Below are 19,075 nucleotides of genomic sequence, written 5' to 3' on the forward strand. Positions count from 1 at the left end.
CGGCTATCACTTTTAAAAGTCAAGGTTATTTGTGATTCCGATGAAGCTTACTACTTTGAGATAGGTACGTTGATAAGGCTTAATGGGAAAAGAAAATTTAAATAATTAGAAGTAGGTAGCTTTTTCCAAACTATAGTATGCTGACAGCATCATATTATAGTTTTTATTATTCTATATTGATATTTCTTATTATTTTAATATTATTCCATCAACATTAATCGTTTATTCAATTATTATAATTCATAATTAAAATTCGAATAATATCTATCTATCTATGTTTAATTAAAAGAAGTTTGTCTCCACTTCCTACATTATCTGTCCTTGAATCTAAAAATCAAATGATAAACATGCGTACAAAATCAACGCTATCAAAAATAATTATTATCAAGATATGAATCCAAACTAAAAATTGGTTGCACTTAGAAATAATTTGAGTAGCTATAATGGATTATACCCTTAATTTGCCATGTTTGCGCTGCTCGACTGACAAATAAGATGGTTTAAGATACGTTATAATATGATAAGGGATATCCATCCCCATAATTTATTTATTGCATTTATAATATACAAACTTTATTATGTATGTGATAAAAGATCTTAAAAGTCATATGTCATGTCATATGTTCCAAAGTTTGCAGTACGTACATCTACATTTTTTTCAAAGATCATTCGCCTGCCCTTATCCCAGTCATTTGGGGTCGACGCAGCTTAGTTTGCTTAGTTTTCCTCTCTCGTTACTTCCACATTAATTTGTAAAACCTTTCTCGACACATGATTTTCATCTTTTCATACCATGCTAATTGATTCGCTTTTCAAATACTTATCAATGTGTTCATTATTAATCTAGTGTTTGTCTCAGATATTTGATTCATAAGGACAATAGACTTGACTAGCGTCTCCCTAGTGGTGGTGTCTCGTCAAGTCTATGACAGCTGCTTGACTCGATGGTATTGGTGCAACTGAGCAGCAACGTCTATTTCGTAAGCGTACTTTAATTTTACGAGTCACATCACATAACTATCCTCTATCTAGAAATGTTCTATCTAGAAAACTATCTAAAGATAGCTTACCGCCTGTTGCTACCTATATGTTGAATGTAATTCTGCTATTTGTAATCTGTTATCTTTGTGGTGCAATAAAGAATATTTACTTACTTACTTACTTGTAGTTAAACTCGAACTGGCCAATGAAGGTTTTCTGAATTTTTTTTTGCCAGGCGCTAGGCGGTGACACTGAGGTACCAGGTCTCTCTGACAGCATCTATATCCACCAATCATAGAAACAGTTATGTTGAGATACATGAATCGTATCGTGTAGCCAAGGTATTAAATATAGTTGCGAACTAAGTGCTAAAAATATGTATTTTTTTTATTTATTTTTTTATACTATTCAGTAACCTAAAGGAAAACTAGAAAAATATACACCACCGGTGGGATTGGAACCTACGACGTTCTAGAACACCGGTCCAGCCGCTCTCGGCAACTGAACAAGGCCTGCAATTATTCCATGCATTGCCTGAATTCTTTAACGCCTAAGAGTGGCAAATAGCGAACTCTCAATTTATATTGACAATTAGCCAATAGCAATGTGTACCCATAGGTACTAAAAATGTGTCCAGTCTTACCAAGGATGATTTATATAGGATTTACAATCTTCATACTAAGAATCCTACCTCAATTTTTAGCGCCACCTATTACTATCATAACTATTGACTACACTGATGATGCCTACAAATTTATTTTTTTCAAAATGTATATTGAAAATGTATAACATGATATTAAAATAAAGAAGCATGTCATTTGTTCTTATAAAAAATAAAAACACGCAAAAATATTTAGGGAAATTATGATTTTGGCCACTTCCAGGCTGCGAAACAGCACCATCTAGTTTTAAGCCTAGAAGGCCCATACATTTCAGGGGTAATTACGTTCTTACACTAGGAAGAGGTACTATACAGTGTCTGAAATAACCATCGTTCCTCATTATACTGAGGATCTCTGATAAGTTCAATTCAATATGAGTATGTGCAAGTTAAGTATAGTACTTATAATAAACACACACAAATAAAATTACGTATCTTTACAGAATTAATTAATAACTCTATCGATTGCCATAATAAATCAGTGTAGTAGCCACATACCTTATCATAAGAATCAAGAATGTTATCATTTTAATTCTTCTTTAATCGCTTTACAAATTCACGCGGTCTCTTTATTGGCTTTTGTATGTCTGTGAAATTTTATCAGTTTTATACCTATTTCATTTTATTTGTCTGATGTTTTAAAATGTAATTTGAATATGATTTACAATTGTGTGAAATCTGTTGATAAATACAGAGTGGTAGACAGATGATATTATGCAATGATACTTATTACCTGCCTACCTATAATATGTATTATCATGACGATGCTAAGTTACCCCAAAATTTCCCTAAAATCGAGCATCGTTACCAGAGCTCAATTTCAAAGGGGGTAGGCTGGCAACGCTCATGTAACACTTCTGGAGTAGGGTGGAGCGTGGTTGTATGGAGAAAAATAAAAATTAGAAATTCATAACGGAATAGGTGTCAAAAGTTGCGGAAAAATTTGCAGATTATATTTCTGGCATCAAATTTAAAATAAGGTACTACTTTTGGCCCTCTACCAGCCGTAAAAGCAAAAAAAATAAGGTAAAATTAAGAAATAAATTAAATATGTCTGACGTCAATTTTTATTTCTTATTATTAAATAATATTATAAAAGAAGCTGTAATTAAGTGAATTTAACCATAATATTTAAACATAAATTTATTAAAAAGTGGTAAATAATGATACTTCAAAATTTCATTTTTAACTCAATAATCACGTTATCATGCGAAATACGATAAACTAAGTAACACGTGCAGTATATTTTTTGGGTTGTATTTTATATGAAAGGACATATTTAGATATAAATTTAAAGTTTTGGGTTTTTGCATTTTTCTTGATTTTTCCTATTTTTACATGATGACCAAAAGTGACATTTTAGGCGTTATTAGGCAATTTAGGCATACTTTGAAGCGATATAACTAAAATTTTTGGTTGGACTGATATGTTTTTTAATATTCTTTGAGTTTATTTTGATTGATAGCTTTTCTGTCACATGCTAAGAATATTTTTTTAAGCACGAAATACATGTAAATAGGAATTTTTGGAAAATTCCGATTTTGATATAAATTTAGGTCTCCGAAAAAAAATGTTTTAAAGTACAAAAAAAATAAATTAAAATCATTTCAGACATCAAAGACTATGTTTAATATATAAATTTAATAAAAATTTGTAAAAATAAAAAATTAAATTTTACAAAAAAATATTAATATTTTTTTATTAAATCAATGGTAGAAGGCCAAAAGTATATTGCTAGATTTTTTAAATTATTTTTCTCGTAATCTTCATCAAATTAGGCATTCTTTGAGTGGTATTAAATTGCATATTTCCAAAATTTTTAAATTCGCTCCACCCTATTCTGGAGTTACAAGCGTTCATAGGCTGCTCACAAGTCGTATGTTCTTCTGCCTGCGTCCTAAACTTATAATCATTCAATGAGTTCCGTAAGTTTGTACTTTAGAAATACAGGAACTGCTGAATGTGACCTTATAAGGAATTTATTTAGTAGTGCTTGTATACTACGATACTACTAAAAAATGTATGTTCTTCAATTACATCAGCCATACGTAGACGAACACCAAAGGAAAAGATATATAATGTCTACAGAAGTCATGTGACTTGACATAGCTATTATTTATACTCCAGTTAGTGATTTCAACAATGATTGTTATCTTAGTCAGGCCCTCTGGAAATGTAATATGCGCGTTGTAATTCTCATCAAGAACTATCTCATAAATATATTAAACTGTTTTTAGTACTAAACTTACTAGATAAAAAAATATGTTTGCAGGAATGCAATTGAATTTGTAATGAAAGGTACGAAATGATACATGTTTTTTAATTAAATACATTTTATTTCTCTAAACATTTCCTTTTTCGTATTATATATTTCAGTCATATTATATTACATATAATTTGTTACTTATTTACATATTTTGTTCGACGACATCTCTGGCGACGATAGTGATCAATTGGTTGATGTCATTCTGTAAACAAATAACACATGTATGAGCAATGTTCCGCTTTTATAACAAACCGGTGTACTTAAAACAAATGATAATTTAAGTAATTTATTTTAGTGATAATTTATACTAAAATTAAAAAAAGGAAGAGAAGAAGTGGTACAAAAAATCACCGTTAAAATAAAATGCACACTGACATTTTATTCCGCCAGGCGGCACTTGTGCAGTGCCTAGGCATGTTATTGTCATTCATATTATGTGAGAGAGGAAAAAAATATCATCTTCTCGCTCTCACGTATGAAATACTTTATCTGTGCAATTGACTTATAATAAGGTGGCGCCATCTGTCATAACCTTTAAGTGTGCCACCTGATTGAAATCATTCAGCCGCTCAGATATTTTAAAATGCTGTAACAGATAATTTTCCGTTACTTACGTATGTTTTATATATAGTCTAGAGCCAATTTGGCCACAAGTCGTCTCCTTCACGATTTTCGTCGACATCTCTTCTAAATACCTAAAACAGTTATGGATATGTTCCTCGTCCTCTCCAGATTACGAATTGACCTGTTTTAGTTTAAGGAGGGGGGGACGGGTCGAGAAAAAGGGGGGGAAAGATGGCGACCGACCATCATAGATATTTATTCACATCTCGAGTCCTATGGCACCAATCTGTTCGTGCGAGGTGTCATTTGAAAGCTTATTAAACCTACTTTAATTGTTTTTAAATAACTATGCTCATAAAAGTAACCGTTTAGGAAATATTTGAAAATATTTGTTTTTTTATCGCGCATGAATTGCACAAGTACTAGTAAAAAATGCGTCTAACTCAATAAACAATAACTTTACCGCAATTGATGTTATTATAAAATTTTTGCGTCTATTCATGCTCTTTCTAAAAATATAAGTTTCATTGGTATATGATAATATATAACCATGTAATTAAGAATTTTGTTTGGCAGGGGTTATCCTCCAGGTCGCATAAACGGGCGCTGACCGTAGTAAAGTATTCAATATTTTTGAGGTCTTATTTTACGGATCCATATAGGAGAGGTATCGTTTGAAAGATAATTAAACCTACTATAATTGTTTATACTTAACTATAATATTAAAGGTAGCTGTTTACATAATATTTGAAAATATGTGTTTTTTATCGAGCATGAATCGCACAAGTACTGGTAAAAAATGCTTCTAAGTCAATAAACAATAACGTTACCGCAATTGATGTAATTATAAAATTTACGCCACTATTCATGAGCTTTCTAAAAATATAAGTTTTATTGGTAAGTGATAATATAACCATTAAATTACGAATTTTGTTTCGTAGTGGTCACTCCGCCGGTCGCATAAAAATGAGCGCTGACCGTAGTAAAGTATTCAATATTTTTAAGTTCTTATTTTACGGATCCATATGTAAGAGGTATCATTTGAAAGCAAATTAAACCTGCTATAATTATTTTTGAATAACTATAGTTATAAAGGTAGCTGGTTACAAAATATTTGAAAACATGACTTTTTTTCGAGCACGAGTTGCACATATACAGATAAAAAATGCTTCTAACTTAATAAACCATAACTTTACCGCAATTAATGTTATTATAAAATTTACGCGAAATTTCATGTGCTTTCTAAAAATATAAGTTTTATTGGTGTATGATAATATATGACCAAGTAATTACGAATTTGGTTTAGCAGGGGTCACTGCGCCCTGTCACGATATTGGGTGCTGACTGACCGTCGCCAAATTTTCTACGTTACTCAGATCCTATTTTACTGATAAATTTGTGAGAGGTATCATTTGAAAGCATATTATGCGTACTATCTTTATTTCTAATATTTCAAGTCGAAACTGTAGAAGTTTACAAAATATTTGATTAGTAATATGTGTATTTTACTGTGAATGAATAGCATTGGCATTGATAAGACACGCTTCTAGCTCAATAAATTATAGTTTTCCGCAATTGAAATAATAACAAAATAAACGGAAAATGTATGACTTACACAAAAAATAAGTTTGGTTTGTATTGCATAAACAATTAATTTGAATTTGTTCAGCTCACCTACTGCGCACCATCATATAAATGGATGTCCACCGTCGTTGCCTTTTTCAGATTTTATTTCACTAATCGTATATTCATAATAAATATAATCTATCACGTATCGAATTTACTTATATTTAATTGATCAGTAAAATAAAATCTGTAAAATGATGAAAAAATTAAGGCAACGGCGGTGGACATCCGTTTATATGACGATTGACCGTGCGCAGTGGGTATGGTGGACAAATTAACATTAATTGTTTAGGCAAAACTAACAAAACTCATTTTTTGTAAAGGCCATACATTTTGCGGTTCATTTCGTTATTATATCAATTGCAGAAAAATATAATTTATTGAGCTAGAAGCATGTTTCACTCGTATCAGTGCGAATGCTATTCATATACAGTAAAAATACACATATTGTCAAATATTTTGTTAACTTCTACAATTACGACTAAAATTATTAAAAAGTAACGATAGTACGCATAATATGCTTTCAAATGATACCTCTCACAAATTGATCGCTAAAATAGGATCTGAGAAATACGTAAAATTAGGCGACGGTTAGCACTTATTTACGTCATCACGGGGGTGCAGTGACACCTGCTAAACCAAATTCGTAAATTTCGTAATTACTTGGTTGTATAATATCATACATCAATAAAACTTATATTTTTAGAAAGCATATGAAATGTCCTGTAAATCTTATCATAACATTATTTGCGGTAAAGTTATTGTTTATTGGTCATGCACCAAGATACAATCTTAAAAATTATGAACACGGCAACGAAAATGGTCATCCATGTATATGACGGTGCGCAGTGAGTATGATGGATAAATTAACATTAATTGTTTATGCAATACTGACAAAACTTATTATTTGAAAAGGTCATACATTTCGCCGTTTATTTTGTTATTATATCAATTGCGGAAAAAATATAATTCATTGAGCTAGAAGCATGTTTTACTCACATCGGTTCCAATGCATATTTTCAAATATTTTGTTAGCTACTACAGTTACAACTAAAATTATTGAGAACTAATGATAGTACGCATAATATGCTTTCAAAAGATTCCTGTTAAATAAAATAGGATCTGAAAAATATAGAAAATTTGGCGACGGTCAGCATCCATACGTGGCCGGGCGCTGTGGCCCCTACTTAACCATATTTGTAATTACTTGGTTATATAATATCATACACCAATAAAACTTATGTTATTAGAAAGCGCACGAAATTCCGCGTAAATCTTATACTAACATCAATTCCGGAAAAGTTGTTGTTTATTGATTAAGAAGCATTTTTTACCAGTAGGTACTTGTGCGACTCATGGTCTATAAAACACATATTTTCAAATATTTTCTAAACAGCTACCTTTATGATTATAGTTATTTATAAAAAAATATAGTAGGTTTAATTAGCTTTGAAACGATACCTCTCGCATATGGATCCGTAAAATAGGACCTCAAAAATATTGAATACTTTACTACGGTCAGCGCCCATTTCTGCGACCGGGCAGAGTGACTCCTGCTAAACCTTGTTCGTAATTACATGGTTATATATTATCATATACCAATGAAACTTATATTTTTAAAAAGAGCATGAATAGACGCGAAAATTTTATAATAACATCAATTGTGGTAAAGTTATTGTTTATTGAGTTAGACGCATTTTTTCTAGTACTTGTGCAACTCATGCGCGATAAAAAAACACATATTTTCAAATATTTCGTAAACGGTTACTGTTATGAGTATAGTTATTTGAAAATAATTAAAGTAGGTTTAATAAGCTTTCAAAGGACACCTTGCACGAACAGATTGGTGCCATAGGAGTCGAGATGTGAATAAATATCTATGATGGTCGGCCGCCATCTTTCTCCCCCTTTTTCTCAACCCGTCCCCCCCTCCTTAAACTAAAACAGGTCAATTCGTAATCTGGAGATAACGAGGAACACATCCATACCTGTTTTAGGTATTTAGAAGAGATGTCGACGACTTTTTGTAAAAGAGGTCGTTTGGTCCCTGACTAATATCTTTTTTTTCTAGACCTACATAATCAATTGTTTCGTTCACTCAGATACCTAAGTAATTGGTTTTCTATATCAACAATGGGCACAAGTATATAAATCGAAATACAGTAAGGGACTCGCTTACTTAACGTACCTAACTGCTAAAGCAATACAACTTACAATAAATGAAAATTTGTCGGTAATAAACATACAATAAAGGACATTGCATTGTTTTAGTGACTCACCTCATAAGCCCTGAGGGTTCTAGGAACAGTGACGCTCAAGTAGTTGTTGATGTTACGAGAAAGGTTCAGTCCTTGGATCGCAACGTTCAGGTGTGACTGTAAAAAATAAATGAATATCAGCTGTGTATCACAACTAAAATGACTATCTACGTCACTAAGTAGATCACTCTGGTGTTCATCGGGATTAAAAGACAAAGTATGTTCTTTATTTTGCTCTACAAACCAAGGCTGCTTTATAAAGGATTGACAAGCATCGTAGCTCCATTTGTTAGCGCCATCTATTAAATACTATCATAACTACACTGATACTTTATATAGATAGATAGATAGACTTTATATTATAAACACGTAAAAATATTTGGGAAAAATATGATTTTTGCCACTTCCAGGCTGCAAAACAGCGCCATTTAGTTTCATCCATAAATGGCCAATACATTTCAGGAGTACACTTTTTTTATGAGATTGCCAGATCGTCCTTGCTAAGTACAAACTTTAAACACACACATTTGACATACAAACTTTATTTTAACCAACTTAATAAAATGATACTGTCTTTTCTAATGGTGTATACAGTTAATAAGCAATCTTGTGTAAAACCAGCATAAAATGATATCCGGCCTAAAAATAATAAAGAATAAACTACCAAGCCTTCCAACTCAATATAAGTAGCTTGAAATATGAAATTGTATGGATACTATAAACAAAGCCGATGGTATTTCGGGCTCTTTGTAAATTCCTTTGTATTCTTGATTTAGCTGCCATTTTATTACACTTTAATGTTTATATTGCAGGTGCCGTAGCCGAATGGCAACTCTGCGTCGCGAAACGAAAACGAAACGCCGTGAAAGGTAGTCTGGCTCTGTCGCGCCAATACGCAAGAGCGATAGAGATAGATAGCTACGAGCGTTTCGTTTCGTGAGCGTTTGAGCCATTCGGCTACGTACCAATATTGCTTGTTCTAACGCCCATGGAGTGCACCATGCTCGGTATTAAGATGCAAGATCGAGTAAGGAATACCGAAATCCGTCGTCGCACTAAGGTGCAAGACGTAGGTATCGTTATTACCAAACTAAAATGGAGTTGGGCGGGGCATGTTGCTAGGCAGAGTGATGGCAGGTGGACCAAAATGTTAACGGAATGGTGGCCGCTAACAAATGTAAGAAGTGCCTGGCATCCGTTGGCTCGTTGGGTCGACGACATCCGAAAAACTGCGGGTTACAACTGGATGAGATTAGCCCAGGACCGGGAGAAGTGGCATACTAGAAGAGAGGCCTATGCTCAGCAGTGGGCGATAAAGGGCTGATATGATGATGATATGATGAACGCCCATAGACCAATCGCTAACGCGCTGTCTGTCTCGCACTATCCAGTACGAAAGAGAGTTGCATATCGTTCGCCACGCAGCGAGCAATTGGGTACTTATCTAAGGACCTTTCTGTTTATTATTTTTCATGCTAGAATAATTATAAATATTTTGTTCTTACCTGGATTGATCCGACCTGCAATTTGATTTCCATGTTTCTGATGCTAACACCAGAAATGATGCCGATGCTGACGCGAATATCGCCGGTGATGACGACGTTGTTCACAGAAACACTAGGGAGGACAAAAACAATTAGTATATTAACAACCAAGATGTTTATAACAAGATGGAAGATGTAACTGCGCCTGTAGCCAAGAGTACTCTCGCACGCGTTAAAACTGCACCCATTCGGAAGACTATAGAGAGAGATTATTACGATACGGAGCGTCAACAATTGCACTCTTGGCTACAAACCTTGTGGACGAAGCTTTCTCGCACATTGCATCAGCATCGCATAATATTTTTGCAATAAATTGGAAAATATTACCAGCATCATTGGTAGGTACAATGCTTAAGGCCTTATTTTAGATGTCAGCTAGTTATTAGTTCAGTTTTATATTTGTAGTTTTTTTATACCACGTCGATGGCAAACAGGTTTACGGTCCGCCTGGTGGAAAGCGGTCACCGTAACCTATGGACGCCTGCAACCCAGGGAGTGTCACATGCTACTACTTTATAGTTCGTTATCTATTAATATGAAAGTAATGCTCCTCGTTGCAGATGCTCGTTGTTCTTCAATATGAATGTTAAATATGTGTGACATTTTCAGTCAATAGGTATCACATTCCCGGTTGATTTCATATTGAAGATTATAAAAATAGGGCCCTATTGACAAAAAACAATAAGTGCCCTATTTAAGTGATATTTATTTAAGAATGTTAAGATGCCTTAAATTAACGTAGGGAACAAATCAAATTAATTATTAAATATTTTTTTGATTTGTTTATTTAGTAGTATATCGATACCTTTGGGTTCAATTGGCGTAAAGGACAAAATGCAGGTTTTCAGGAGAAGCAAAAAACAACTTTTTTTTTAGAAAAATGTTTATATCTTTTTTGTTTTTTGACCTTTATTTGTGACGTATATAGAAAAATATGTAGATTTTTAGTATCCTTCACCTAGTGTAGCAACCGTAGTGATAAACTAAACGGTTTAGAAGTTAGATGGTTGTAAAGGACACGTCAAAATGCTATGGACGTCCTTTACACCCACGATTTTTTTGAACAATTAGAGTTGATAGGGTCGTAAATGACGGTCTTAGATGATTTTTATACAAATTCGGGGCGTAAATGTAACCGGAATGGTACAAATGGCAACTGTTTTTAGCTTAGTTTACAATTGAGAAACTTGAAAAATGTATCAAAACGTAGTTAATATGGCATAGAATAGCCACATTAGTGTTACAGTGTATATTTATCTAAATATTTAGCAGAGACAAAGAACAAGACTATTTTATATCCAGTTTTGCAATAAAGAAACAACATTTGCTTAAAAACTATCTAGTATTTTGGAAAGTTATTATTTTAGTACTCGCCGCTGTCTCAACTCTCAATAAATTACGCATTCAGTATTTAATTCTAGCAGGGAAACGCTTTCGTAGTTGAAGTAAATATAAAAATACTAATGGTAATCACGTAAACTTTAATCAGCAACTGTGAACAGTAGACTATATTAATACGACAGTAATTTTAAGTATAAAGTAGAAAGAAGTTCTAAGAATAACTAAGAGTTAAGTACCAATTTATAAACGCAAGTTAAGACGCGTATACAAACTGTGACCAACTAATAAATAATAGTAACTGTAGTCAAGACTACCTACTATGTTGATGCATATTTTTGATAATTTTAAAACAGAAGATTGTTATTTAGTCTTTAACCTGTTAAGTAAGAATAATCTTAATTATGAGTTCAATCCTAGAAATATTATAGTCAATGCTTTGAGTACCTGTGGGTACATAGCCAAGTCACCAAACGCTAACGCTCATTCGCTAGCGAAACGCACCTGTTATTGTCGCACTAAATGTTAGTATAGTCTACTGTTAAAGTTTACTGGCGGCGTAGCTGAATGGCAATCGTCGACGCCAGACGCCGACAAAAATGCAGTCTGGTGCAATACGCAAGAGCGATAAAGCTATAGCTATAGCTACGAAAAAAATATATAGCTACGAAATAGATATTATCGTGAGCGTTTGTGCATACGTTGTGGGTACGTACCCTGATTACCATAGTGTTTTTTTTTAATTACCTACATCTCGTCGCAGTATAATAATACTACGAAAGCGTTTCCCCGCTAGAATTAAAGGCTGAATGCGTAACCTACTGACTATTCAACAGCGGCGAATACTAAAAAAATAACTTTGAGCTTGTTGCCAAAGTATTAGTAGATCGTTTTTAAGCAAATATTGTTTCTTTATTACAAAACTGGATATAAAATAGTCTTGTTCTTTTTTGTTTCTAAGATAGCTTAGATAAATAATACACTGCATTAAACTAATGTCTATTCTATGCCATATTAAGTACGTTTTGACACATTTTTCCAGTTTTTAATTGTAAACTTAGCACAACATTTGTACCATTTCGGTTACAATTACGCCCCGGTTTTGTATAAAAATCATCTAAGACCGTCATTTACGACCCTATCAAATCATGGGTGTAAAGGACGTTAATAGCTTTTGACGTGTCCTTTACAACCATCTATCTTCTAAATCGTTTAGTTTATCACTACGGTTGTTACACTAGGTTAAAGATACTCGTAATCTGCATATTTTTCTTATACACGTCACAAATATAGGCCAAAAAAACAAAAAAGTGGGTTTATCTTTCTCTTGGAAACCTGCATTATATGTCCTTTACGACAATTGAACCCAATGATATCGATTACAGTTGCGGATAAAATATTTTTAGTGCTGGTCGTAAAGGACGAAGAACAAAAAAACTTGTCCTTTACGCCCAACTTTACCACACTACTATAGAAAGTGATCCTTAAAAAGTAAGGGCTTAAAGGGCAATAATATATATCAAGGTGACTTACGACTATATTTTTATTTGTAGATTTCCTTTACGACACAAATAATCTAAATATATAAAAGAAGAAGCTGACTGACTGACTGACTGACTGACTGACTGACTGACTGACATATCAACGCACAGCCGAAACCGCTGGTCCTAGAGATTTCAAATTTGGCACATAGGTTCCTTATATAGTGTAGAGGAGCACTAAGAAAGGATTTTCCAAAATTCACCTCCTAAGGGGGTCAAATGGGGGTTCAAAGTTTGTATGGAGAAACAAGATTAGTTTGACTATTTTATTCGAAACTTCACAGGAAGATTCCTTAACACATATGACTAAATACGTGTTTCAGGTTTTTTGAAAATTTAACCCCTAAAAGGGTGAAAACGGGGTGATAAAGTCAAAAAATCAATATGGGTATCGTTTTTATGGTTTATCGGGTCGCTGATCACGATAAATACAACGTTTTTAAAATCTAACGAGGCGGAAGTGAAATACCTTCTCCCCTGTTGTGGTGCAATGGGGTTTAAATATCAAAAATATATATAAAAGAAGATATTGACTGACTGACTGACATATCAACGCACAGCCGAAACCGCTGGTCCTAGAGATGTCAAATTTGGCACATAGGTTCCTTGTATAGTGTAGAGAAGCACTAAGAAAGGATTTTTCAAAATTCGCCTCCTAAGGGACTCAAATGGGGGTTCAAAGTTTGTATGGGGAAACAAGATTAGTTTGACTATTTTATTCGAAACTTCACAGGAAGATTCCTTAAGACATATGACTGAATACGTGTCTCAGGTTTTTTGAAAATTTAACCCCTAAAAGGGTGAAAAGGGGGTGATAAAGTCAAAAAATCAATATGGGTATCGTTTTTATGGTTTATCGGGTCGCTGATCACGATAAATACAACGTTTTTAAAATCTAACGAGGCGAAAGTGAAATACCTTCTCCCCTGTTGTGGTGCAATGGCGTTTAATATCAAAAATATATATAAAAGAAGATATTGACTGACTGACTGACATATCAACGCACAGCCGAAACCGCTGGTCCTAGAGATGTCAAATTTGGCACGTAGGTTCCTTATATAGTGTAGAGGAGCACTAAGAAAGGATTTTTCAAAATTCGCCTCCTAAGGGACTCAAAAAGGGGTTCAAAGTTTGTATGGGGAAACAAGATTAGTTTGACTATTTTATACGAAACTTCACATGAGGATTCCTAAAGACATATGACTAAATACATGTTTCAGGTTTTTTGAAAATTTGACCCCTAAAGGGGTGCAAAGGGGGTAAAGTCAAAAACACAATATGGGTATCGTTTTTATGGTTTATCGGGTCGCTGATTACGATAAATACAACGATTTAAAAATCTAATGAGGTGGAAAAGAAATTTTGTCCCCTGTCGTAGTGCAATAGGGTTAAAATATCCAAAATAGCCATAAGAGGAGCACTAAGAAAGGATTTTCACCTCCTAGCATGATAATTTGACAGGGGCAAGAACAGGGACAGGGACAGGGACAGGGACAGGGACAGGGACGGGGACAGGGACGGGGACGGGGACGGGGACGGGGACGGGGACGGGGACGGGGACGGGGACGGGGACGGGGACGGGGACGGGGACGGGGACGGGGACGGGGACGGGGACGGGGACGGGGACGGGGACGGGGACGGGGACGGGGACGGGGACGGGGACGGGGACGGGGACGGGGACGGGGACGGGGACGGGGACGGGGACGGGGACGGGGACGGGGACGGGGACGGGGACGGGGACGGGGACGGGGACGGGGACGGGGACGGGAACGGGGACGGGGACGGGGACGGGGACGGGGACGGGGACGGGGACAGGGACGGGACGGGACGGGACGGGACGGGATAGGGTTAGGGTTAGGGTTAGGGACAGGGACAGGGACAGGGGATCATCCACATATTACGTCACACCAAATTTCAGGTTTTTGGACCCCTGCCCCCCTCCTATGTCACGCTTTTTTGTATCCATTTAACAGGGATTGTCACATTTAGTATGACCCCCCCCTCCCCCTTACACTGTGACGTAATATATGGATGACGCCCAGGGACAGCGACAGCGACAGCGACAGCGACAGCGACAGCGACAGCGACAGCGACAGCGACAGCGACAGCGACAGCGACAGCGACAGCGACAGCGACAGCGACAGCGACAGCGACAGCGACAGCGACAGCGACAGCGACAGGGACAGGGATAGGGATAGGAATAGGGGACGGGGACGGGGATAGGGATAGGGGAGGGACGGGGACAGGGACGGGACGGGGACAGGGACGAGGACAAGGATAGATATAGGGACGGGGATAAGAATAGGGATTGGGGTCGGAATAATCGGTCGGCAATCGATATCTAGGCAGTGTAAAATGCAGGTGGCTCAGTGGGAAGGGATTAGTAAGTAGGCATCGGCAAGTATCCTGCATCCGTGATAACTATTATATTCAATGTGCTGTAAGAAGATCGTTGTTTGCTTGCCTTTTATAAGTTTACGTTTGCAATAAGTATAAGCTAAATGGAAAAAATTGTAAGCGATAATGCAAGGAAGTACTTTTTACCCTACCGACCATAGCGTCGAGATACTGGCTATGTGGGTTGTATGAAGTTTCCCGAGTATAAATATTTATATAGGAAAATACATACATATTCGTACCTACTACCTACGCTGTGGTCGCTGTGTAACAATTCTACAATCATTGCAAGAATTTCTTTTAAAACAATAGTAATATGTGTAAGGTACAGTCAGCCAATAAGCAGTGTAAGGTTCTTGGCTGACCGTACAGCAAATAGATCAGTTACAATGACCCCCCAATGGAAATAATCGCGGACAGATGTACCTACAAAGAAACCTACGGATCCAAATGAAAATCTTATTTTTTGTAAACGTTTCAACAAGAATACTTTTATTACGCGGGCGAAGCCGCGGGTAAAAGCTAGTAATTTATAATTAATGACTTGATATTTACGCCCCTTCAGAAAAGCTATTTTTGCAAGTCCATAGTAGAAAATCTTGGTCGTAAAGGCAACTTTTTAAGAGATATCGAAATTTTAACTACACAGATCGATAGCGCTTGAAATTCTGAACAAAACTGTATATATAACTCATTTTCGCCAAAATGTCCTTTACGCCAATTGAACCCAGAGGTATCGAATATAAATTATAAACTGAAATAGATACCATACACTAAAGAAAAAGCGATCAAGCCCACTGGTGGCGAAGCCGGGAATCGAACCCGGGTCTCCAGCTATCGCGGCTGACGTGCTCAAACCATTACACCACCCCGACCGGGGCCGGGGTGGGCGGTCGGCCGATAAATTATTTACGAACATAATACGTAATATATTAATATAATATTATATTAGTATTTTTAATTATTTCTTTAGTTCAATAAATTTGATTTTTTTAAAGTAACATTCTATGTAAACTTAAACTTTACATACCGCCCACCGATGATACCGTTGAAGTTCCTGTCAAACAAGTTAACGTCCCACTGAGCAAGACCTGCAAAGCAAACGCTAGTAAATATCATATTGAATTTCTCCTGTGGACATGGCACAAGTTAAGAAAATCTAAAGTATTTAAATTAAAAATTTAATTTAAATTGACTATATCTAAAAAAAAAGTTTTTTTTTTCAGTATACCTACCTACTTACAACTTTTATGATGTTTTCACTAAGTCTGTTTGACCACATTGGTTTGAATAATACGGCACAATTACGGAATAATTACAGCTTAGAAGGTTTAAAAAAGTATTGCATGTAATAACTGTAAAAATAAATAAACTCACAGACAGTAGTTTAGTCATATTTTGGACTCAATTTATATCGATTAATACCAATATACCTACGCATGAGTGCTGATTGAAATAATAGGTAAGGAGCAAGGTCAATCCTGACTGCGGGGTAATTTTAACTAAGTACCTAATCGAAATATTTTCCATGTGCAAAATGTAGGGTTACCCCTTTAGTTTTGTTAAAGTATTTTCATTAATTTATAATCCAACACATGTTTTAACACGTCGAAATTTTACACATCGAAAATATTTCGATTATTGTATCTACTTAAATATGTACATAGTTCAAATTATCCCGAAGTCAATCCCTCCTAAAATAAGGATATAGGAAATAAGTTACTTTGTCATATTTAAAAACAAAGGTTTTCTCTACGAACAATCCGAATAAATACTTACCAAAGCTTGTAGAGATTTCTGGCAGTGCAATGTTGAAGGTCAATCTAGATGAGATGACGGCGTAGTTCATTCTGTTGATGACGATGTTGCTCAACCCTCTGAAGACGAAGCCTCTGAGCACAGCGCTCAAGTTCAGGATTCTGGAAAAAAAGTTACGAGGTTAATAAGACGCATATTTCTTACATGTTCTTGTGCATGCCCCCACACGGTATGCCTTATTAGACCGTGACACAACCGTGCCTGGGTAGGTACCCGATTATATCTCGGTATTTATGATTATAATTTATATATAAAAGCTTCTAAACAATCTGACACATGATTTTTTTTTTACTTGTTTCAGTAGTTGATACCTATTCCTCAACCCAAAGACGAAATAGCAGCTGACTTTCACGAAAGTCTATTTTCATGGTTTCATGGACCAAGTTCATGGACGGCAACCACTATACGAAGCATAATCGCGAGCCGCGAAGACTGGAGACAATTTCGCCTAGTCAGCGGTCAATATGGATATACTACCTATATCATTGATTAGGACATTTAATGAAAAAAATAATTCCAAATTAAAATACAAAAGACATACAAAATTCTCTATGTTAAAATTTTGATAGTGAGATCAATGGACAATTTTAGACTTTGAAAAAACTTACGAAGGTACCGGCAGAGCATAGTCGATCACTTCGTCAATTTCAAGAGGGTCCAAGCCAGCTTCGCGGATGGAAGCAGCGAATTCTTCGATAGCTTTAACAATGTTACCAGTGACCAGCCTTGTGTCTCCAGACCCTGTAGATTAACTTTTATTAGAACGTCTAAACATCTATGCACCTAAATGTATATATTAAAATATTTTTTTGTAATTTTGGAATGAGATTTCACAAAAGTTAAAAACAAGAATTGAAAATCTAACGGTAAAAGTAAAAGCATTCACAAAACATTGGATATGCACTCTGTTTTGTATAAAAGTAGATCTTAAATTGATTCATTTAATAATTAAATAGTAAGTATTTAAGTACTAGAAATAAATTAAAATAATGACAGTGAGGACTATGTCGTGGACGCAAATACATATTAAAATGTAAGTTTGTTAAAAGCCGTATGCTGTTAAACTTTCTTTGAAAAGCGATCTTGACATTATACAATAATTAAAATTCATAACGTATTTATGGAGCTTTTCTATACAAAAAGGGCAGAAAAATACAATAAAAACTAAAAGAATAAAGCAATTATGATGAAATATGCGCTTAAATAAAGAAAATAAAAAACTTACTGAGGGCTGATTCGAGCTCCTTGCCCTGTTGGTTGGGCAGTGCACTGACGGAGGCCAGCAGGCAAGCAAGAGCAACTACGATGACTTTCATGGTGATTTTTTATACTGTCAATGCAATATATTTAATTTAAGTAATAAACACGGGACTTTTAGAAAGACCAAATATCGTAAACAATCCTGTAGAAAAGTTAAATTAAATTCGAAAGAGACTTTCGAAATTGATTTTTTTTTCTATCACAAATGAGACATAATTTACCTACTACAGAAAATATTTGCTACAGTAGTTAAACTGCATTTTTCACTTTAGCAAAATTAAAGTAGGTCAGCACTTTAAAAACGAACATTTTAAATTCGCTTTTATAAAAAAATATTTAAGTAGGTATGGTTAGTTTAAGGATAGTTTAAGTTGTTTTAATAAGTATATATATAATTATATTGTTTAATAAATTCATTGAGAAAAAAGTAGACCACACTCACCTATAAATATTTGCTTTTCTAAGCTGCAAACTTCACTATTTATACAATATGTAATCTTGATTGGTAGAAACAGATAAAAAAATGTACCTATGCAATTAAATCATTAATTTGATTTCCTACTTTTTATCATTTTTATCTAATATTTTAAAATTATATCTAAAAAACATCAAGATATCGTATAATGTTTTTTTGTAAATTTTTAAGGCCTACCTTAAAAACAAACAAATCCTAAATCATTATTTTTTATCTGCCGAGGCATATAGAGTAGAGCGGATACAAAAAAATCGATCCCTTAATAGGTTCACTTGGTATCAAGTTCAAATAGTTAATTCAGATTGGCGAATCGTCATTGATAAACTATATCTAAACTACCTTATCG

The 19,075-nt window shown here is 34.9% G+C and overlaps 1 protein-coding gene across 1 annotated transcript; it reads right to left on the reverse strand.

Moving 5' to 3' along the window:
• Positions 1 to 3,957: 3,957 nt before the first annotated feature.
• On the reverse strand, positions 3,958 to 18,720 carry LOC125226380. Its single transcript, XM_048130352.1, has 8 exons — positions 18,697 to 18,720; positions 18,220 to 18,324; positions 17,603 to 17,735; positions 16,956 to 17,095; positions 16,207 to 16,267; positions 9,862 to 9,973; positions 8,378 to 8,473; positions 3,958 to 4,110 (listed from the first exon to the last, which is right to left on the reverse strand). Exons 2-8 carry the CDS (start codon positions 18,308 to 18,310, stop codon positions 4,051 to 4,053), a joined length of 693 nt encoding a protein of 230 aa, XP_047986309.1. The 5' UTR covers positions 18,311 to 18,324; positions 18,697 to 18,720; the 3' UTR covers positions 3,958 to 4,050.
• Between the last annotated feature and the right edge of the window lie 355 nt (positions 18,721 to 19,075).

This window comes from Leguminivora glycinivorella, chromosome 5 (assembly GCF_023078275.1).
Source record: "Leguminivora glycinivorella isolate SPB_JAAS2020 chromosome 5, LegGlyc_1.1, whole genome shotgun sequence".
Lineage (NCBI taxonomy): Eukaryota > Metazoa > Arthropoda > Insecta > Lepidoptera > Tortricidae > Leguminivora > Leguminivora glycinivorella.

Coding starts and splice junctions, on each gene's coding strand:
- LOC125226380 (XM_048130352.1), bottom strand. CDS start 18,310: ATGAAAGTCATCGTAGTTGCTCTTGCTTGCCTGCTGGCCTCCGTCAGT. Junction 16,268..16,955: donor AGAAATCTCTACAAGCTTTG/GTAAGTATTTAT, acceptor TTTGCTTTGCAG/GTCTTGCTCAGTGGGACGTT. Junction 4,111..8,377: donor GAACCCTCAGGGCTTATGAG/GTGAGTCACTAA, acceptor ATTTGTTTACAG/AATGACATCAACCAATTGAT.